General features: G+C 35.8%; 1 protein-coding gene across 3 annotated transcripts in view; it reads left to right on the top strand.

The window, feature by feature from the left end:
- Nucleotides 1-23,098, top strand: part of CFAP69 (cilia and flagella associated protein 69) — a 65,172-nt gene that overhangs the window by 6,000 nt on the left and 36,074 nt on the right. For 2 of the 3 annotated variants that reach the window (XM_054563831.1, XM_054563829.1), the window contains exons 2-6: nucleotides 7,936-7,995; nucleotides 9,529-9,594; nucleotides 11,690-11,799; nucleotides 15,000-15,076; nucleotides 22,057-22,155. In XM_054563831.1, coding sequence (XP_054419806.1) covers nucleotides 7,936-7,995; nucleotides 9,529-9,594; nucleotides 11,690-11,799; nucleotides 15,000-15,076; nucleotides 22,057-22,155 — 412 coding nt within the window. The remainder of the gene's footprint in view (nucleotides 1-7,935; nucleotides 7,996-9,528; nucleotides 9,595-11,689; nucleotides 11,800-14,999; nucleotides 15,077-22,056; nucleotides 22,156-23,098) is intronic. The other variant, XM_054563830.1, reaches the window with a different exon arrangement.

The raw sequence follows: 23,098 nt of genomic DNA, 5'->3' as shown, positions 1-23,098 counted from the left end.
GCAGCATTACCTGGGCAGTTACCTGTGCCCGAGACGGTCGTCTGTCTCTCCCTGGAACACAATGGCTCAGATGGCTACCATCTTGATTGCTTATGGTCTCTTGTGGGGCACAAAGGTCAATCGCTGTAGTCCCTGGGTTCAGGGTGGGCCGTACCTGCAGTTCCTGAAACAATAGCTTTTCACATGCATTAACTACTAGGCTTAGTAACTATTACCTTAAACTAAAATTTTCCAATGTTTGATTCCCCCAACAAGATGATATGGTAAAAAAAACAAACAAACAAAGAGCACCAAATGGGACTTTGAAAGAACTACTTGTGCCCTGGCTGGATGACTTCCTTGGTTGGAGCGTGATCCCATATACCGAAAGGTCACATACCTAGGTTATGGGTTTGATCCCTGGTCACGGAACCTACAGATACATGTTTCTCTTCCACATTGATCTCCCCGACCCTTGCTCCCCCCACACCCGCCTCCCTCTCTTTCTCTCACCCTCCTGCCCTCCCTCTCTCTAAAATCAATAAACATCCTTGAGTGAGGATTTGGGGAAAAAATGGACTATTTGTTCTCCTTCCTTGTATATCTTCGGGTGAGGATTTGAAAGCGAAACGGAATTATTTGTTCTCCTTCCTTGTCACCACAGTGCCTCAGTCAGGCCTGGATTAATGTCTCATCCTTCCAGTCAGCTCTTTGGTTTGCTCCTTTTCCTTTTCTCAATCTATTGTCCGTAAACATCACTTTATCATCCTTCTTCCTCCCTCTGAGTCCCACTCCTCTTTCCTTCAGGATTCCACATTAACTTCTTCTGCCTGCCTCATCTGATACAATTACATTGACCAAACCCCTTAACCTCTCTAGGCCTGTTCCCTTTTCTATTGTTAAACCAAACTTTCAGGGCCAAATGTGTTTCCAAAAGAAAGAGTTTTCTGAGCCACATGCTAGCCAGAAAAGCACCAGGTCGTGGGGCACCAAATCTAAATGAGCAGTAGGGCTAGATGGAGAAGACAACACATCAGCCTTCCTGGAGTTGTTGGGTTTTTCACACATCAAATGTGAGGGAAGAAAGATGTAAATTAATTCTGCCCTGGCTGGTATGGCTCAGTGGATTGAGTGCCGGCCTGCGAGCCAAAGGGTCACCAGTTCAATTCCCAGTCAGGTCACATACCTGCGTTGTGGGCCAGGTCCCCAGCAGAAGGCACGCAAGAGGCAACCACACATTGATGATTTCCTCTCTTCCTCCCTCCCTTCTACTATCTAAAAGCAAATAAATAAAATCTTTAAAATAATAATAATAATATAATTTACACTGGCTTAATTTAAAGGGGGTGGGAGAAGGTGAAGTGGGGTTGGTTCTGGGATAGGTTCATAGTCCATGACAGAGAGGTGTTTGTTCCTTTGGATTGGTTGTAGGCTATAGTCCGGAAAGTTCACATGTAAGCAAGAAGCAGAGTCTCCTGGCGGTCCGTGGTCCCTGGCTATTCTATTTAGATAATCATGGAAATAGAAGTTAATTCAAAATTTCAACATAGACTCAGGAATAGAAGCAATCTTTTTTTGGTTTTGCACTGCAGTTGTTAACTAGTTAACTTCTCTCATCTCTTCCCCCCTCCTTCTGCGTGCTGTCATTAATTTAGGACATCGCAGGATTTTCTCCCTGTCACTATAAAACGAGCCTGTACTAGGTGAGCATTCCCCAAATGACAGTGGCCATCAGAGTCATCTCAGGAACTTTTAAAAACCACCGTAATGTACACACCTGGGCCCTATCCCAGTCATACTCAAAATAATCCCCAGTGTGGCACCTGGGACTCTCTCAAGTGATGTTTAGCCTCAGGACCACTGAAGAAAATGATATTCAAGATCTTTGCCGTTTCCCAAGTGTCTCAGCTCCACTTCTCTGTCCCGTTTTTAGGGGTTTTAAAGCATAACCTGTGCTTTATCTGTAACATATGCTCTGCTTATGCCCCCTTCATGAGGACAGAAACCTCGTCTGTTGTCTTTCTCTGTAGTGTCCCCCATTTCCTCCAATATTCACAAGCAACATCTGGCACAATGTCTGGTACACAGCAGGTGATATTTAATATTTATTGAATGAGTTCCCTTCCCTCCTTTCTGAATTTAAATCTTACCCTACCTTCAGATCCTACTTCTGTAACATAAAGTACTCCCCCCACCACCACCGAGAGGAAGCACTTCCCATTTATTTTCACCCTCACAGATCTTCTCACAAATGGACATGTTCCTAGGTCTCAGTCACTCAATTTCTCACCTAATTAACACTTGTTTTATGTTGGTCACTGTTTCATCTGTCTGAGTTTTGACTCTCCCACTAGAATCTGGGTTTCTTAAGTAGAGCAAATATATCTTAATACTTATGTATCCTTCCTCCCTTGATTCTGAGCTCAGAGCAGAAACTTAAGTCCTTATGAGTAGCTTACAAAGCCTTCTGTGTTACAGCCACACTGGCCTTCTCAACCATGCTAGGTGTACATCTGCCTAAGGGTTTTTCCTTGTACATTTTCCCCTTGATATTCATGGCTTGTTCCCTTACCCTCTTCAAGACTTGGCTGGCTCAGTTGGTTGGGCGTCTTTCTGCAAACCAATAGATCACAGGTTCAATTACCAGTCAGGGAACGGGCCTGGGTTGCTAGTTCAGTACCCAATAGGGCAATGTTTCTCTCTCTCTCTCTCTTTCTCTCTCTCTTTTTCCCTGCCTTCCCTTCTCTCTAGAATCAATAAAAGAAAAAAAATGTTAATAAAAATAAATTTTAGAAAAGACTTTGCTGAAATATTGAGTAGTATCCTCTCTGTGAGTCTTTTGGTGACCACTGCATGAGCATCCTAGCACTTCTCTGTTTTATCCAGAGTGTTATCATCTTGTAGTGCACTATATAACATTGAATATGCCTCCCCAGATGGTGTTTGGTTGTTTGGAGCATTGTCCCATGCACCAAAAGGTTACAGATTCGATCCCTGGTCTCCCAGTCAGGATGTGTAGCAAGACAAATGATCGATGTTTCTCTCTCACATCAATGATTCATTCATTTTCTTTCCTTCTCTCTCTCTATCTCCCCAACCCTCCCCCCTGCACAGTCGATGAACATATCCTCAGGTGAAGATTTTTAAAAAGAAATTCTTTATGAAAACATTTTGTTTTATTCAGTTCCATATCTTTAGTACCTAGAACAATGTCTGACACAGTATAAGCCATCAATAAATATTTGGAGGAAAAATAATATGACTATGATTAGTGCAGTTGTATCATGACTGAGATTCCTCGCCCAAATTTACTCTCCTTCAGAGACTTCTAAGAACCTCCGCAATCTGCTAGTTGACGTCATACTCCACCACTGTCTACAACATTGCCCTCAACGGTGTCTTTAAAGTGGTCTAGCCCTGCTTTGGAGTAATTGCTAGAAATAACCTCTGTGGTCCGCTGAGGCATCAGGCAGAGAACTCAAGTGCAAAGAGCCAGCATACTTGCATCAGACTGCCCTGCTAGCCCGTTTTCTAGCTATGGGACCTGAACAGTAGGTCTCAGGGCCCCAGTTTCATCAATAGATATGATAATGCTACCTTTATATGGTTGGTTTGAGGATTAATTAAGATGTAAAGTGCCAGGCACATAAAAAGACCACAGTAAATGTTAGTTCCTTTCTCTATAACTTAAGTATCAAATGAGCAAGATTTCTCCCCTTTGAAATATCCTTTGGTAAAGCGGGCAAGTAAGTTCATCCTATTATAACTTGAAGTATGTGGAGGTCTAATTTGCTTCAAAGTAGTGTATTAAATGTTTGATCTTAAAAGGCTTTGTTACTGTTTTTACAAATTCTATATAAACATCTTATGATAATAACAGCAATTACTTTGATATTTACATGTGTATATTCTCTTTTGCTTCTACACTCCGCTTGTGTGATCTCTTTTGCCCACCCCTTGTATAATTCTTCAAGCCCAGGAGTCACCCTCAACTTTTTTTTTTTTTCTCTCGCACCAAGTCTAGTCACTCATTAGTTCCCACTGTTTGAACTTTCTTGGTGTTTTTCATTTTATTCACTGTTTTCTGTCTTTCCCAGTTGCCACTACCTTAGTCAAGGCCTAAAGTTGGAGACTGCTCTTCTACTGCCAGTCTAGAGCTTTTCTGTTCAATCTCTACTCAAGAGACAAAATTATCTGTTTATTGTTACATTCCTCCCCTTAAAACCTGTGAAAATAAATGACGGCCCCCCCATGAGAACAAATAGGCTATTTATTCAAAGCTTGTCATTAGAAAGAGTGTCAGCCAGGTTTACTTGCATTTGGCAGACTCCAAGGCAGGCAGGGAATTTTTATAGTGAAAAAGGGGGAAGGCTTCTGGTATCCTCTGGTTGGAGGTAGTTGCCATGGGGAAGCCAGAGATGGGCTAACCAGGAGCAGGGCATTCTATATGATTGAACAGGGAAACATATTTGGCCTTTTCTGGGGCCTGATTGGCAAATGAGGGGACAAAAAACAGGGAATCTGGCAGTCATTAACCAAATCCTGACTTTCCTGAGCCAACTGCTGCAGAAACTCTGGCTTGGCTCCCCAGGTTGGTTGCTGCAGAGGCCATGGGCCATAGTTCTATTGCCATATGGTCTGGCCATTGTCTGTTTATATATCCAGTCCCTCAAACCATTCAATAGCTTCTGAAGATCCTTTGTATAGCATACAAAGTCTGTAAAATGGTGTTAATAACAGTACCTACCTCATAGAATTTAATTAGTAAATACATGGAAAATGCTTATAACTGTACCTGGCAGCAGGCATCGTCCAATAAGTTTTAACCCTCATCACCGTTGTTGTTATCATTATGCGTGATTTGACCTGTGCGTACCTCATCAGCAGCATCTGGAGCCACTATCTCCTACACTCTCCTCTACAACGTACTCGATGACTAACGGACCCTCTAAATGCCACGTTTTCTCCTGCCCCCAGGCCTTCACAGGCACTACTCCCTCTGCCTCCATTGCTCAGACCTTCAGTTCGGCTCACAAATGCTATTTACTCTCCCCTCTGCCTGCAGATTACGTTTTCCGAAGCTACACCAGATTCCCTCCCGTCCTGCCCATGCCATTCTGTGCCCCCTCTGTGTGCTCCCAGAGCACACCGCTCAGCATTTGGGGAGCGTTTTATAGTGTGTTTTCTACATCACCTGCATCTCATGCCAGAGTGACACCTGTTTGAGGTCAGAGCACTTGTTCCCTACACCTAGCTCAGTTTCTAAAACATAGAAGCTGCTTATAAATATTTGCAGAAGGAGGCAAAGGATAAGTGAGGGAGGGAAAGGAAGATGAAGAAACCTTCAAAATATAATATATGCCAAGCACATAACAAGTAAAGTACAGAGTAACATAAAGTGGTAATACAAGATAAATCTAAGAAGAATCTATGCTTTAATCTTTACTACTGTCTGTTTCTTGTGAGAGTTATACCTGCTCATTGCGGAGGGAGGGTGGCGGGGGGAATCTAATAATACATACAGGTATTTAAAAGAAAATCCTGTATTGACTTTTCATTTTAATATCCCTTCCAACCCTTAAAACCAATATTGCAGAAAATTAGAAAACAAAAACCCACTAGGAACACAGAAGGAAAAGAGAAAGGACAACTGAGGTAGTGACAGATGGTGCTGTTAAATACCCAAATCTCCAAAAGCAAAACTCCATTTGCAAAGTTATTGGTAACAATAAATTTAATAATGTAAACAATTTAATAGTAAAATGTAATGATTTTTATTGTAACCATAATATAAGGTATAGAAAAGTATTTAGTAAATCCTTTTTGATTGTTAATTTTTAAAGTAAAAATCATTTTGAGTAAATAAATTCATTCCAATACTTACTCTGCAGACTTAAAGTGAGAGTGCTTAACTGAAAATTGTTTTTGAAAGACACTTTTGAAGGTCAGAAAATATGAGTTTGTAATTGTGAAAGGAAAGGAAGTTCTAGACTTAAAAAGGAAAAATGACCTGTAGAAACTTAAAAATGTATGTATTATAGATTTAAAAGCCAGAAAATACAATGGTGAAATAGAAATTATGTAAAGTATTTATACATGTAAATAAAAACCAAAAATAATATATAAAAATAATAAAACCAGAAAATAATATATAAAAATAAATACATGTATATATGTAGGTGATAGGAGTAAGTAGGATTTTTTCCCTTTTGAACATTTTTTATATCATCATTACATCATCTTTTCAAACAGTTATTTTAAAGTAGAAGTAAATATGAAAGGAGAACCAACAAGAGGAAGAATAAAGTAGACTGGGAAAGCTTAATTCATATAAGAGGAGTAAGCAGTTTTGATATAGCATTTGAATTAAAAAGAAAATGTTATTTAACAAAGCATTAATCCCCAAGTTAAATATAGCCAAAACTATTTAGAATTCTGGGTCTTTCGTATTATCATAAATACTTCAACTTTGTTTTTTAAAAGATAGTATTTTATTGATTATTCTATTACAGTTGTCCCAATTTTTCCTCTTTTCCCCCCATTCACCCAGCACCCCCCTCTCCCTCAGGCAATCCCCACACCATTGTTCATGCCCATGGGTCATGTGTATAAGTTCTTTAGCTCCCCCATTTCCTATACTGTACTTTACATCCCCATGGCTCCTCTGTAACGACCTATTTGTACTTCTTCACCCATTCCCCTCCACGCCCCTCCCATCTGGCAGCCATCAGTAGACACTTAAACTTTGGATAATAACACCTCCTGCTTCCTTCTCACCTACAATTAACTTTATATGCTAGGCCCAGTGTTTGGTGCTAAGGATGCCAGAACACAAGTCTTTACCCACAAGTGAACTTTGGGGCAGGGTGCAGTGGAGGATAAATATGTAAACCATCTTAGATCAACACTGATGGGAATTGGAATGGATAAACAGTTAGGGGCTATGGGAGCACAGAGTAGGGACATTTGTTCTATCCTTTTTCATTCCTTGGGTGACACTTGAGCTGCGTCTTGAAAGACAGACCTGTGAGGGTTAACCAAGGAGGAGAATAGGACTGTAACAACATTAATGAAAATAGAAGAGGGGTGAGGGGCATTCATGGAGAGTCATTGAATGATTCAGACTGGTTTTGGTCAGAATTGAGTTTTAGTAATCTTAACACAAGGCTGAGAAGGACACTGAAAACTACAAAGGCAGGGAGAACATCAGGAAAGCAATTGAGAGAGAGATGAAAATTGAATAAATCAGTAAGATGAAATGGACTCAAGAAGTATTTAAGATGTAAAATCTATAGACTGTGGCCCTGACTGGTATAGGATAATGCTCAGTGAATTGGGCATTATCCTGCAAACCAAAGGGTCACTGGTTCAATTCCCACACATGTCTGGGTTGCGGGCCAAGTCCCTGGTGGGGGTGGGGGGTGGTGTGTGAGAAAGCCGTGTTTCTCTCCCTCTTAAAAAAAAAATCCATAGAACTTGGAGGATTCTGTTTTGCAATATGGATGACTAAGAATGCTGGTACCAACTGAGAAAAGGGATACTTAGTTCAGGAAGGCAATCTCCTACCTGTAGTTTAGAAGTGTGTATATCTGTATAAGTAAACTCAGTGTAATGTGTGTTCATGTGATGTATAATATGTATGAAGAAGACAATTTTATTTTCCAAAGCATGGAAGTGCCATTATTCCAGATGTTCTTTTGGGCCTTTTGGGACTAGTGAAATTTAAAGATATTAACATTATAAAATAATACTATAATTCAAGAGGTTTTTTTTTTTTAACTCCCCAATTTATTTACTTCTATAAGGTCTCATCTGTTTTTCATTCTTACCTCACTATCTTCTTGTCAAAAGATATTTTTAAGTTGCCAAGGGATAAATAATATATGAAAATAGCATGATATAATTTCTTGATTTTTCATGACATAGAATACTAAGAGTTGTATGTATGTTTTTTAGGGTGCTTTAAAGCCTACGGACCTAAGTCATGTCACCAAACTGCTTGAAGAGACTGATAAAGTAAGCTTTGAGAGAAAATTTCTCTGCTATATCACTTATAAACTGTGATTTCCCTGAAAGGTAATATGTATTCTCCCCCAAATAAATCTCATTTCTCTCCTCTTGAAAACATTTTAAATAGCATCTGTCTTATGTTCAAGGACTGTTTAAATTTAGTATGAATATATTTAACCTAGGAGGGAGGATGGACGAGGAGAATAGATTTGGTTTTATGGATGGACAGATCCATGGTGGATGTGAACAGAAGGAATCATAAGAGTAGAGAAAGACTCATCTAGCAAATACTCTGTATTTGCTTGTTACCAAGTACAATATGGGGAGCAAGGGAGCAAAAAGTATATCATGATGTACTAAAGTTTTTTTGACATGAAATCAGGATATATGTACATATTCATACTTACTCATAGGTAATTTATTTTGATAGAATTCTCATATAGAATATTATGAAAGTAAAAGTATTTTTGATAAAGATTCAAAATTAAGAGTTTGAGCATTGGGAAGAAGGATAATAAATGCATATGTATATATACTTGCACACCATACTCCTCTGCCATTACCCAAGAGTCAACTGAAAGCCTAAAAGCCAGCACACGCTATAAAGTTACTACAGGATGACAGTTGCATGCTTTTAGTAAGTGGGGAATGGGTTGACAATGATAGAGCCGATCGAAACCAAACAATGTCCTGTGGTTAGTAGGCACAAAATTTTAGTCATTGTTTTAACATTCTTTTTGTCTCTGCATTTTTACATAGAAAGAAGAAGAAAACACAATAAAAATAATGACTCTCTGAGAATTTATCTTTTGCTGGCTGTGTTTGTTGTGAAACTTATTTTTAATTGTATATATATGTACATTTTTATAAAAAGAAAACTCAGCTACATAAATCTCCTATTAGTTGTTAGTAAAGATAGGGGGGAAAAGGTATAGAAAATGCCATAGCCTCTTACAAACAATTTAAGAAATTTAAAAGGACAGAAGTGATATGGTCATGAAAAGATGTCACTGTATAGAGTTTTGTTTTGTTTTAATTGGCTGAAGCTGTTTGGTTTCAATGACCGGACATGTTTTATAAGTTAAAAATACAATTTGTGAGGTCAGGTTGCCAGATTTGACTCCTAACACCACCACTTATTATCTGTCTTGATTTTGAACAAATTACTCAGTGTTTTCAGCTTGAGGTTCTTATTCTGGAAAAGAGGGATAATACTAGTACTTTTCTATTAGGGGTGTTTTGAGGAGTGATGTGTATGTATGGTGCCTAAATGGTGCATGGCCTAGAAAAATGCTCAACGTGCTCCCGATATTGTTAATATTATTTCTGGAAATAATTACCACTCTTATATTAATCTAGTTTTAATTTTCAATTTCCTAACCTAATTTGAATGGTAGTTTATTTTTACCTTCTCTGTTTTAGGAAACATTTTATAATTTGATAATTTTAACCTCTACTTTCTTTTTATATTAGTGAAAACTTTTTAAATGTTGACAGTTTTAATAGCACAAAAGAACTAAAACAGATCATTTGTTTTAGGATGATCTAGAAGAAAAACAACTTAAATTTGTCAAGAAACTGGTGCAGTATTATCAGAATGGATTTGTATCCTTTACACCGGAAATGGGAGAATTCTTATTAGACAAAGTATTTGTTTCCTATTGCTGCTGTAACAAGTTAGCACAGAGTGTCTTAAAACAACATAATTTTTGCCTTATGGTTCTGAAGGTCAGGATCCAAAATCAGCCTCACTGTTAAGGTGTTAGAGGGGCTGGTCCCTTTGGAAGGCTCTAAAGGACGGTTCACTTCCTTGCCTCTGACAGCTTCTACAGGCGGCCTGCCTCCCTTGGCTCCTGGCCCCTTCTTCGAAAGCTCATCACTCCCACCTCTGTTTCTGTCATCACATTTTCTTCTCTGATAGTCCCCTCCTCTCTCTTTTTCTTATAAGGACCCTGTGTTTTCATTGTTCCTACCTGGATAATCTAGGATAACTTTCCCATTTTAAGATTTTTAACTTACCAGTAATTACTGAAAAGTCCCTTTGCCATGTAAGGTAACATTCACAAGCCCTAGGGATTAGGTTGTGGACACCTCTGGGAAAGGCCATTATTCTGTCTACACAGCAAATATTTAACATTTTGTGTTTTATACAAAATTATATTATTTTTATCAAAAAATACAAAATTGAAGAAAGCAGTTCAATACAGTTAACTCTTTACAGATAATGTCAGTTCTCTAAACTCAAAGAGACAGTGGATATAGTTAGGACAGCCAAGTCAGTCTTGTTTCTACCAATTTATTTGAGTATTTGTATTGTCAATAAGCTTCTCAACTTCTCCACCCTTATCAAATAGGGATAACAGCACTTCATGAAAGCACTAGGAAGACTAGAAGAGATTTTGTACATCCAAGTGCCTGATAATCTGCAAAACATTATATAAATATATTATCCCTACAAAACATACCACGATGATCAGAATATGGAGAAACTCATGTGTCTCAAACCCATGCTGCTTAAGAACCAGTTTGTCGTTGGGTGGCTGTTGCTGTTTTCATCTTTGCATATATATGTTACTGTAAAATGCAATAAAATTGCCACAGGAAACTCACACTTTCTGTAGTCACCTTGCCACAGACTGGTAACATACAATTTCAGAACTGGCAGAGTTCCATAGGCACGGAAATGTGCCTTAATAATTTTAACTCTTTTCTTGCCTTATTTTAGCCTTGTTTTATATGAATTTGTTGAGTCAACCAATTACCTGAGGGCTTGTGGATATCAAGCACTATTTACTCGTGGCCAAGAAAGTCTACTAGCAAGTGATTTCCTATCTTAATCATTTTTTTTTTCTCTTCAGGTTGGAGAATATGTGGCAAATGACTCTGTTTCTGAATGTTTTTAGTAGGCTGACGTTAGAGGTCATAAAACTTAAAGCAAAGATTTCTTAGCCACTTCCTTAGAAATTTAATAGAGGATTACATTTCTAAAATACCCAGTTCTCCCATCTTTTCCTAAGAAGCTCCTAGAAAGAGTATCAGTGATAGGATTCAACCAAGAAGTACAAGGAACGACTTAGCTGTAAAGCAAAATCTACAAAGTTTGCTTATGTACCAATTGAGTTTTTTAAATAGGTAAAATAAAAGGTGCTTTTACCTGAATGTCTATAGACAGTACATTTTGCTTCCATATTAGTTTTAAACAAAATAAAATCTCAGCCAATTTAAACCTTAAAAACAATAAAATGCATCTGAGTAATAATAATAAAATGACCCAGAAAAAGTAAGGTAGGTTTGGGTTGCTTATTCCAGAGCAGTTAATGTTTTGTGGGAGTAGGTGGAGATAAACGATAAAATTGAGCTATTAAGTTAAGTTTTTTCAGTGTGGTATTACTCATTACCAGTAGTAAGTTATTGACCAACTGAATCCATGGTGTGCTAGTTGATAATCAAATTCTAAAGATGTTGTGAAAGGAGAAAAAAATATTTTGAGTAAGAGGTTACTGAGACAAAAATTAAATAATATTCCTTAAAAAATATGGCTCTAACTTTTCCCTGTTAGTCTTCAAAATTAGTATTATTAAAATTACATCAACCACATTTAACAAAATAAGAATTCTATAGACTTTCTTGGCATAAGTGCTATAAAGAATTTGTTAATAAAGATATTATTAATTTTATTTCTTAACTAAAAATATTGAAGCCCCTAAGGGATTTAGCCCAGATATTTAAAATTCTGAATCTGTGTGCAGGAAAAATTGAAAACCAGCCCTGTTTTATAGAACCTGCATGTGATATTATAAAATTATGTGGGTAAGTTGTTTTTCTTTAACTTTATTTTATATTAGCATGCAGTATTTTATTGTGTTTTTATTTTGTATTACAAAGATATTATGCATATGGTGTGATGAACTGATGCAGAACTCAGAAAAGTTTACTTGACCACTTGAATCCAGCAGTCGGTATTTCAAAGGTAGTCAGTTTTACTGTAATCTGAGATCACTAGTCACAGGAGACTAAACTCGAAGTATATTAAAATGCTTTTTCATAATAAGTTGCTGTCATGGTAATGGTAAATATGAGATGCAACCAAGAAATTGTAATATTTTTAGAAAATTTTTGAGAAAATTTATGGACAATACTTAATAGTTTCAGTCGTGTTTTTATCTCTTTAGAAAATTTGACTCCCAAAGATATATTAGGTCCTGTCCTGATTCACGTTTATTTGATTTGCCAAATTTGAATGAAGAACAAAATGTCAACAATTATTTTTGAAATATGTTTTTTAATGTCAATTTGAGGTCAGAATTATAAAATTAATATATGCCCTATCCTCTGCACTATTGTTTCTCCAGCCATTTGAGAGAACTGGAAATACCTCTGCTTCCTTACTGCCACATAGTGGGTAATCAAGATACACAGTGAAATACCTGTTTTTAGTTTTCACTATAATATAGTAGGGGAAATTTCTTAAAGTAGAAATAAACCTTCCTGACAATTCAACCTTCTAAACCTTTCTACCAACTTAGCTTTTTAGATAGTGTTCCTTTTAATGTGCAAATAATATTAGTAAAACCATATATCTAGTAGGTTTTTAACTAACACTTTCAAATTTAGCAGCAATAATATTTAAAATTTTGTAATTACATTTAATTTTTTTGATATCTGAACAAAACAGTCAAAAATAGCTTATGAAATGCCTTTACCATGGCTTATTTTTTAATAGAGACCATGAAAAATAAAGACATAAATTATTGCTCTGGTGCTTTCAAGAAACTTTAATGTACAAATTGGGAATTATTATACTGATGTGAGATTATATAACATTTTTAAATTGTGAGGCTATGCAAGAACACCAGGTTCCTAAGTATAACTTTCAACATCAGTGCTCCTCCAGAGCTCCATCAAGAACTGGTTCTCTCTGAAAGCTGTGACTAAGCATTTCACCAAGTCTTCTGATTTACACTCTTTCCCTCATATTTCATAATTATTCATATTATTTCATTTTTTTTTTTACTTCCCTCATTTCTGCTTTTTTCCTGGATTTCTCCACACCTCACCTTCACTTGATTCCCTCTTGAAGACATTTTTAGGAGATAAAAACATTGAAAATAAAAAATAAGCAAATCCTTCTTGTTTTGGCCTATCAGTAGTATGCTTTTTTCACTGCATCAGAAGCATAATGCTAATTTTTCTTCATAACAATTTTGGGGAAAAACTCTTCTAATGCCTTATCTTTTAGATTTTTCCCTTTGGTGGCAAAGGAAAAAGTTTGAGGACAAGTAAAAGTAGTTTTTAGAGTTTTAACAGTGAGCTAGATAATGAGTAATAAGTTATTTGTTTCAAGTGAAGAATTCTAACAAACACTTGGAACAAACCTCTGTGGCATTTAATTTTCATAGCTTGCTCTTGAAATATCTTTTAGTTCCAAATGGCTTATAGTCTGTGCAGAAGGTATACAGCCATGTAATATAAAAAAATAGAGACCTTTATTGAAGAAGATATAAGATACAAGAAACATCATACATAGGACAATTATGCGTCAGTCCACTTCAAAGTAGGCACCTTGTGACCTCACACACTTCTCCCAGTCAACATAAGCTGCCCAGTCATATTTTCCTGAATCTCATTGATGATCCAAAATCTTTTCCCTTTCAAAGGTGATCTTAGTTGGGAAAGGAGAGAAGTCACAGGGCATCAAATCTGGGCAGTAGTGAGGCTGAGTCAGCTGGGTGATTTGATGTTTCACCAAAAGCTCTGCATGAAACACACGATGCATGAGCAAGCGTGTTTTCTTGATGAAGCTGCCAATCACCAGCAGCCCTTTGCTGTGGCCTTCTAAATCATCTGAATAGTTTGTGCATAGGAATGTTCAAGCTTAATGCAAAATTTAATGCAGATTTGTTGCTCTACTCACTCAGTCATTTTGAATGCTATGACCATACAGTGCACATGCTCACTCAACTGTGTCTACCACCCACACTGACTAGTACAGTGAAGTCATCATTGTTCAAGCATATGCATTCCAGTCCACTCTCCTTGGCTGTCAGTTTACATCAATGTCATGCAAACCATTTTCATTACATTAACAATGGCTGGACTTTTTCCAAATGGAATATATATAAAAATTAATAAATATAAACTCTCTACATGTGTTAGTTCTAAATGCTATTTTTCAATCACTTGGTTAATTTTTCTTGAAAAACATTAATTAAAAGCCCTATATATAGGCTATATCTTAAATAACTAATATAGAAGCTTCAAATTTTAAACTCATGAAATGCCAAAATAGTTTACTGTATATATTGTATTTAACAACTTTTATCTTTCCTTTGACATTTAGTCTAATGGCCTAGGTTCAACTACCTTATCTTTTATGATTTGTAAATTTATTTTAAAATAACTTTGGTTGTACTAACTGTGAAATGTGATTCTAGTATAATAAGTATTTGTTAACTTTAATTTCTTAGTGTCTCAAAAAGTATATCTGTATTTTGTGGACAGTTACTAGTTCCTAATCCAGATAATAAGGAAAAAGTCACTTCCCTTTAAGAACAAATAGACCATTGATCTATTAACTAGAGTATCAAAAATTTCAGAAGAATCCCTTGAACAGCTTTTGAGTTATAGATAAGCCTAGATCTGTGATTTTATCAGATTATCCAATGTCTTCCTAATTTTGATAGAAGTATACCTATAATCCCTTATTATTTTGCCTTCAGAAAGAAAGAGGATTTTTAAGCTCTTTATTTATACAGTGTTGCAAGATGGCTTTCTTAACCCTTGCCTTATAGCCATCTCTCTTCATTTTTATAAGCCTATTTTATTTTATATTTTTGGTCAGCTACTTAGAAACTCAAAAATGTTTTTGATAGCTGTCAATTCCCCAGGGCTAAAGAATAGAACATGATTCTCGTTTTATTTAGAAAATAAATTTTTCCATACTTTGCAAATGATGCTTTGATTAAGGACTTTATGAAATACAACTCATACATTCTTTATTCTTATTGCAGTTTGCCATTTTTGAAAAAGAAAGTATCCGATGAAACAACATATGCTGAAGATACTGCTAATTCAATTGCGCTTCTGGGTAAGTTAAGATTTTCTTAACAGTGGGGTATTGTAACATATAACAGGCCTGATTAACAAGAAAAAAATGTCTCTTTCACTAAGTTTTACTAAGATCTAGTGTCATGTTTTCTGATTGGGAATTAATCATAGTGTGCTTGATGATAATTTTTGTATTGTATCCCCTCCGGTATTTTATGATACCAACAAGATTCTATGTTCCTTAATATAAGGACTGGCAGATACTTCTGTACAGTTATTTTTTATCATGTTATTTAGTTCATAAAATATTTGTTACCTTTTTTTGTAAATTAGAGGTATGAGTCTCTCTCAGTAATCACAAAATATTTTCAACTTTGAACTCTAATAATTGCTAGAGTCATTGAAAGCCAAATTGTTCAATAAATAACCTAAAATTTTAAATAAAATCATAAAATGGTGGAACATTAAGAACTTGAGCATAATATAACATAAAGATGAAGGTGCCTGTGTTTTGTATTCAAAGTATGAAAAAATATCATAAAACAGCATGTTTTTGTATTTTGGTTATTATTGCTTGATTTTCTAGAGAGAGAAAACAATTTTCCAGGAAATTAGATCAAACACTAGCTCTTTGTATCAGCCCTTAAATACATGACAGCATGTTCCCAAAACAAATCCTACGTTATATTTTACTTAATAATTTTGGTCTTTGTTTATATAAGAGAACTAAGATACAGAATTGGTACAACAAATAAAAAATAACTATTTGCCGAATTGTTATGTTCCCAGTATTATATTCCATACTGAAAGATGTTAGAGACTCAACCAGAATAAGTAAAAATCATTTTAAATTTTTTTATCCTCACCCAAGGAAATTTTTTTCCCATTGTTTTAATAAACAGGAAAGGAGAGAGAGAAACGTCAATATGAGAGAAAAGCATCAATTGGTTGCCTCCCCTGTGCCCAACCAGGGATGGAACCCACAACCTAGGCATCTTCCCTGACTGGGAATTGAACCTGCACCCTTTCAGTTACAGGAAGATGCTCCAACCTGCTGAGCCACACCAACCAGGACCAAAAGCATTTTTAATTTTTAACAAAGATATCAGCCTTTTTATATCTAAATACATTTCATAGACTTTAACTGTAGATAACAGGAAAAAATATTTGGCCTAGAGTAGGTGAAGGTATCAGGGAAATTAGAATAAACATGGGGAATTAGATAAAATGACCTTAAGGAGCAAGTAGGCTGAAAGCTAATGGGAAACTTAAATTGTGTGAATCTCTGTCATCAGTAGAAATTTACAATGGGAAGCTAACAGAAAGAAGACATGGTATAACAGATCAAAAGTATAAGTTTGGTTGATAACATTTTTAAATGCCTCTGTTCCTCTTATTATTTTAAACTGTTGCTTCCAACACTGTTGGCAGACATCTGTATAACAAACACATGGCCCATTTCTTACTATGTAGATCCACTCTTTGCTGAATAACCACCTGCCTATAGAACACATTACTGTCTCACTTGAGGACAGTAAATTTTTGGTTTAAAATGAGCTCTCCTCACTGATTGCTGACTGCAAGTACTGCCGTGCTGTCCCTAATTTTTTCATTGCTAGAAACATGAGTTTAAACTAAAATAACTACAGGTACTATAAGCTGTTGAACAAAGGCTATTTATTTTTACTAATAACTTCCAATTTATATTATATACTAGTAAATTATATTATTTTTTCCTATAAAATGATAGATATCTCTGATTCCAGAAACATGTGAAGAAGTTTGTACTCTGCCATGAGATTATAAAACAAGAAACTGAGAAATTGTCTAAATTTACAGGCACTAAAAGGGTAGAGAAGCAGATGAGAAACCTTAGAATTTCCCATAAACTTGAACATTTGGTTAATTTAGTTGGAAAAGTTTAGTGCTTCCTTTTGTCTACATTTTTTAAATACATTATTTTTCAATTTCAAAGGAAGGGTCCCAAAAAATAAAATTCAGAAAATAATCTTGAAGCTGTCTTTTCCTCTTTTCTTTTTTTTTATTTTTGATGACTTACTGTTTATGCTATTACCAATGTCCCATTTTTTATCCCTTCCCCCGCTCCACCCAGAGCACCCCACGCCATTGCCCCCGTCCATGGGTCCTTCATGTATGTTCAACTGATCCCTTCACCTTCTTTCAATCGGTCTGTCTCTCCCTCTCCCCTCTTACAGCTGTCAGTCTATTCCATGATTACATGCTTCTGGTTCTATTTTACCAATTAGTTTATTTTCTGCACAGATTCCTCTTATAAGTGAGATCATATGATATTTGTCTTTGGCCAACTGACTCATTTCACTTAGTGTAACAGTCTCCAGTTCCGTCCATGCTGTCACAAAAAGCAGGAATTCCTTCTTTTTTCTGCTGCGTAGTATTCCATTGTGTGAATGTACCACAATTTTTTGATCCACTCACCTACTGATGGACACTTAGGCTGTTTCCCACACTTGGCTATTGTAAATGGTGCTGCTATGAACATAGGGGTTCATAAGTTCTTTTGAATCGGTGATTAGGGATCCTTAGGGCATATTCCCAGCAGTGGAATCACTGGGTCAGAAGGCAGTTCCATTTTTAGTTTTTTGAGGAAATGCCACACTGCTTTCCATAGTGGCTGCACCAGTCTGCATTCCCACCAACAGTGCACTAGGGTTCTCTTTTCTCCACATCCTCACCAGCCCCTGTTTGTTGATTTATTAATGATAGCCATTTTTTGGCAGGTGTGAGATGATACCTCACTGTGGTTTTAATTTGCATCTTTCTGATGGCTAGTGATGTTGAGTGTCTTTTCATTTGTCTATAGCCCATCTGTATGTCCTCCTTGGAGAAGTGTCTGTTTAGGTCCTTTGCCCATTTTTCAATTGACTTGTTTGTCTTCCTGGTGTTAAGTAGTATAATTTCTTTATATATTCTGGAAATTAAACACTTGTCCAATGTATCATTGACAAATATGTTTTCCCATACAGGCAGTACCCTTTTCATTTTGGTGATAGTTTCTTTCTTTTTCCTGATTTAATTTATTCTTTTTTATATAATCTTTATTGTATTTTTTTCCATTACCATTTACTTCCCTTATACCCCCTTACCCCCAGCCATGCAGATGGTTTTTAATTTGATGTAGTTCCATTTGTTGTGGGGGTTTTTTCCTTTATTTCCCTTGCCCTAGGAGATTTATTTGTAAAAATATTGCTGCATGAGATATCTGAAATTTTACTGACTGTGTTTTTCACTAGGATTTTTATGGTATCCTGACTTATATTTAAGTCTTTTATCCATTTTGAGTTTATTCTAATGTATGGTACAAATTGGTGATCTAGTTTCTTTCTTTCTTTCTTTCTTTCTTTCTTTCTTTCTTTCTTTCTTTCTTTCTTTCTTTCTTTCTCTCTTTCTCTCTTTCTCTCTTTCTCTCTTTCTCTCTTTCTCTCTTTCCTTCCTTCCTTCCTTCCTTTCTTCTTTCTTTATTTCTTTCTTTTCTTTTTTTTGGCATGTACCAGCGCAGTTCTCCAAACACCACTTATTGAGGAAACTGCCTTTACTCCATTGTATGTTTGTGCCCCCTTTGTCAAATTTAATTGGCCATAGAGACATGATTTTATTTCTGGGCTGTCTATTCTGTTCCATTGAGCTATGTGTCTACTCTTATGCCAATACCATACTGTTTTATTACAGTGGCCTTATAGTATAGTTTGATAGCAGGTATTGTGATTCCCTCCAACTTGGTTCTTCTTTCTCAGGACTGCTGAGGCTACTTGGTGTGGGTTTTTTTGGTTCCATGTAAGTTTTTGAAATATTTGTTCTAGATCTGTATAATATGCCATTGGTATTTTAATAGGAATTGCATTGAATCTGTAGATTACTTTGGGTAGTATAGACATTTTAATGATGTTAATTCTTCTAGCCCATGAATGTGGTATATGCTTCCATTTATTTGTGTCTTCTTTAATTTCTTTCCTCAGTATACTGTAATGTTCTGAGTACAGGTCTTTTACCTCCTTGGTTAAATTGTTCCTAGGTACTTTTGTTGTTGCTGCTGCTGCTATAGTAAATGGGATTTTTTTTCTTAGTTTCTCTTTCTGATAGTTCATTTTGGTGTACAAAAATGCCATTGATTTCCAAATATTGACTTTGTGTTCCACTGCTTTGCAAAATTCTCTTATTAGGCCAAGTAGTTTTTTTGGAGGAGCCTATAGGGTTTTCTATGTACACTATCATGTCATCTGCAGACAATGACAGTTTTACTTCCTTCTTTCCAATTTGGATGCCTTTTAGTTCTTCTTGTTTGATTACAGTAACTAGGATTCCAGTACTATGTTGAATACTAGTGGTGAAAGCAGACAACCTTGTCTTGTTCCTGACCTTAAAAGAAACACTTTTAGTTTTTGCCTGTTGAGTATGATGCTGCCTGTAGGTTTTTCATATATGGCCTTTACTGTGTTAAGGTATGCTCCCTCTCTTCCCACGTTGCTGAGGTATTTTATCATAAATGGGTGCTGAAATGTATAAAATGCTTTTTCAACATCTATTGATGTGATCATGTGATTTTTTCATTATGTTTTTGTGATATATCACATTTATTGATTTGTGAATATTGTACCACTCTTACATCCCTGGAGTAAATCTCACTTGATCATGGTATATGGTCTTTCTAATGTATTGCTGGATCCAGTTTGCTATTATTTTGTTGAGGATTTTAGCATCTAAGTTCATGAGAGATACTGACCTATAATTTTTCCTTGTTGTGCTTTTACCTGGTTTTGGGATTAGGTTGATTCTGGCCTTGTAAAGAGTTTGGAAGTCTTCCGTCTTCTTGAATTTTTGGAATAGTTTGAGAAGAATAGGTGTTAGTTCTTCTTTGAATGATTGGTAAAATTCACCTGTGGAATCCATCTGGTCCAGGGCTTTTGTGTGCTGGGAGTTTTTTTATTACTTCTTCAATTTTGCTAGTTGTTATCAGTCTATTCAGCTTTTCTGGTTCTTCCTGATTCAGTTTTGGAAGATAATATGTTTCTAGAAATTTATCCACTTCACCCACATAGTCCAATTTCCTAGCATATAGTTGTTCAAAGTAACTTTTTACAATCCTTTGCATTTCAGTGGTATCAGTTGTTACCTCTCTTTCATTTCTGATTTTATCTAGGTCCTCTCTCTTTTTATCTTGATGACTCTGGTGAATGATGTGTCAATTTTGTTTATCTTTTCAAAGAACCAGCTCCTGGATTCATTGATCCTTTCAAGTGTTTTTTTTAGCCTCTATATCATTTTACTCTGCTCTGACCTTGATTATTTATTTCCTTCTGCTCACTCTGGGTTTATTTGTTGTTGTTCCTCTAGTTCTTTTAGACATAGGTTTAGTTTGTTTATTAGAGATTTTTCTATTTTGTTTTGGTAGGCATATTGCTATGAACTTCCCTCTCAGGACTGTCTTCACTGTGTCCCATAGGTTTTGGGTTGGTGTGTGTTCATTTTAATTTGTTTCCAGATAGTTTTTGTTTTCTTCCTTGATCTCATTGTTAACCCATTCATTACTTTATAACATGTTATTCAGCATCCATTTATGTGAAAGTTTTTGAGTTTTTTCCTTGTGGTGGTTTCTAGTTTCAAGCTGTTGTGATCCACAAAGATGCTTAATATCATCTCAGTTTTCTTGAATCTGTTAAGGCTTGTTTTGTGTCCTACCATGCGGTCTTCCTTTGAAAATGATCCATGTACATTCCAGAAGAATGTATATTTTGCTTCGAGTGAAATGTTCTGTATATATCAAATAAGTCCATTGATCTAGAGTGTCATTCAATGCCGCAATATTCTTGTTGATTTTTTGTTTGGAAAATCTTTCCATTGTTGACAGTGGGGTATTAAAATCCCCTACAATGGCTGTATTGTTGTGCATTTCTTTCTTAAGGTCCTCTAAGACCTTCTTTATATATTTAGGTGGTCCTTTATCGGGTGCATATATGTTTACAAGAGTTATACACTCTTCTTGGACTACTTCCTTCAGTATTATGTAGTGACTTTCTTTGTCGCTAGTTATGGCCTTTGTTTTGAAGTCTTTTTTGTCTGATATAAGTATTGCCGGTCCAGCTTTCTTTTCATGTCCATTTGCATGGAATATATTTTCCATATACAAGTACGTTGTTAGTCACCATTCTTTTCTTCCTGGGAAGGAGAGGCTGAGTTGATTGAGGGGCCAAATTTTATAAGGTTAGATCCAGGATATTTTGTGTGCACTTGTATGTGTGTGTAAATTTTATACTACCTTTTTGAAATTTCTTTTATTTTTTATTTTTTTAATTTTTATTGGTTTTATTGGGATGCTATTGCTTAATAAAATTACATAGGTTTCAGGTGTACAGTTCTATGATACATCATCTGTATATCATATTGTGTGTTCACCACCCCAAGTCAAATCTCCTTCCGTCAGCATTTATCTTCCTTTTACAATCTTCTGCTTTCCCCACCCTTCCTTTCCCTCTGATAATCACCATACTGTTGTCTGTGTCCGAGTTTTTTCCCTTGCTTAATCCCTTCACCTTTCTGCCTGGTTCACAGCACCCCCGTCCCCTTTGACAGATGTCAGTCTGTTCTCTGTATCTGTGAGTCTGTTTCTATTTTGTTTGATAGTTTATCTTGTTTATTAGATTCTACATATAAGTGAAATCATATGATACTTGACTTTCTCTGACTGGCTTATTTCACTTAGCATAAGACTCTCCAGGTCCATCCATGCTGTCATAAAAGGTAAGATTTCCTTCTTCTTTACAGCAGAGTGATATTCCATTGTGTAAAGGTATCACCATGTTTTTTTTCCACTCATCTACTGATGGGCACTTGGGCTGCTTCCAAATTTTGGCTATTGTAAATAATGCTGCATTGATTTTCTGATGAGGATATTTTTAATGATCATGTTACTAACACTTTATGCTTAAATTTGAAAATAAATGTATGACAGTGTTATTAAATAGTATTCTTTTATCTTTCTGTCAGGTGACTTAATGAAAGTACCAAGTTCGGAATTGAGGATACAAATTTGTAAGTGTATTGTTGACTTTTATCATGCAGAACCACCAAAGAAGCATATTACAGGTAAAGTTTTCAATGTCCTTTCAATGAGAACTTATGTTTTTATAAAACAGAATATTCTGTCCCATTTCTCTTTGAACTTGGAAGGAGAGTGGGATCATAAATGCAACACATCAAAAACAAAGATTTTTTTTGTCATCTTGAGCTCTTTGGTCATTCTAAACAAATAATTATATATTTTTTTTAATGTTTGATTTGCATGATATTTTTATTCTGGTGCTAAATATTTAAGATATAATTTTTGAAGTCATACCCAAATTAGTTTAATTGTACTTATTACTATTAGTTAATGTAATAGTGTTGGTAATATTACTTATTATTTTCAAACATAATTATTTATAGTATCAGTCCCACCCAATTAGATGTTAAAATGTTAATAATAACATTCTCCATCATGTTTGGGAAAACAATTCTGAATGTTACAGCTAAGGGATCTTAATATATGATGACAAAGTGAATTACACTGATGTGGGTGATATTAAGGCAAAGGGCACTTGCACTGTAGAGCATACTTCCTACCTTCATAGTTTCTGTAATTTATAATCAACCTAGGAAGGGAAAGAATATATAAATTATATTCTTTAAGTTATGTGTTTTTTAAGATACGTGGAAATAAAACTGTGGTAGAAAAGAAAGATTACTTACATGACTGGGGAAAAATGGGAAGTCATCTGAAGTAAGAAATGAAGAAGAAATTATTAAATGCCAAATTTGAACTATTGATAAGCTAGACAAATGGGGTATTTGCTAGGTAGTAGACATATATAGTAGACAGAGAGCAGAGATACAGGTTTGAAATTCATCTAGATAGAGATGAAAATAGAAGCCATCGGTACAGTTGAGTTCTCTAGGAAAGAGCACAGGAGCAAGAATAACATCATGGAGTGCCCATCCTGAGATTTGGAAAAAATATGACCCAAAGAAGTTGGCCATGAGAGGAGGTTTA

This window comes from Pteronotus mesoamericanus, unplaced genomic scaffold (assembly GCF_021234165.1).
Source record: "Pteronotus mesoamericanus isolate MK-2021 breed Mesoamerican mustached bat unplaced genomic scaffold, CSHL_Meso_final scaffold_85, whole genome shotgun sequence".
In the NCBI taxonomy this organism is placed as follows: domain Eukaryota; kingdom Metazoa; phylum Chordata; class Mammalia; order Chiroptera; family Mormoopidae; genus Pteronotus; species Pteronotus mesoamericanus.
The sequence above is the reverse complement of the archived record's forward strand: the minus strand, read 5'-3'. Positions and strand labels throughout refer to the sequence as shown.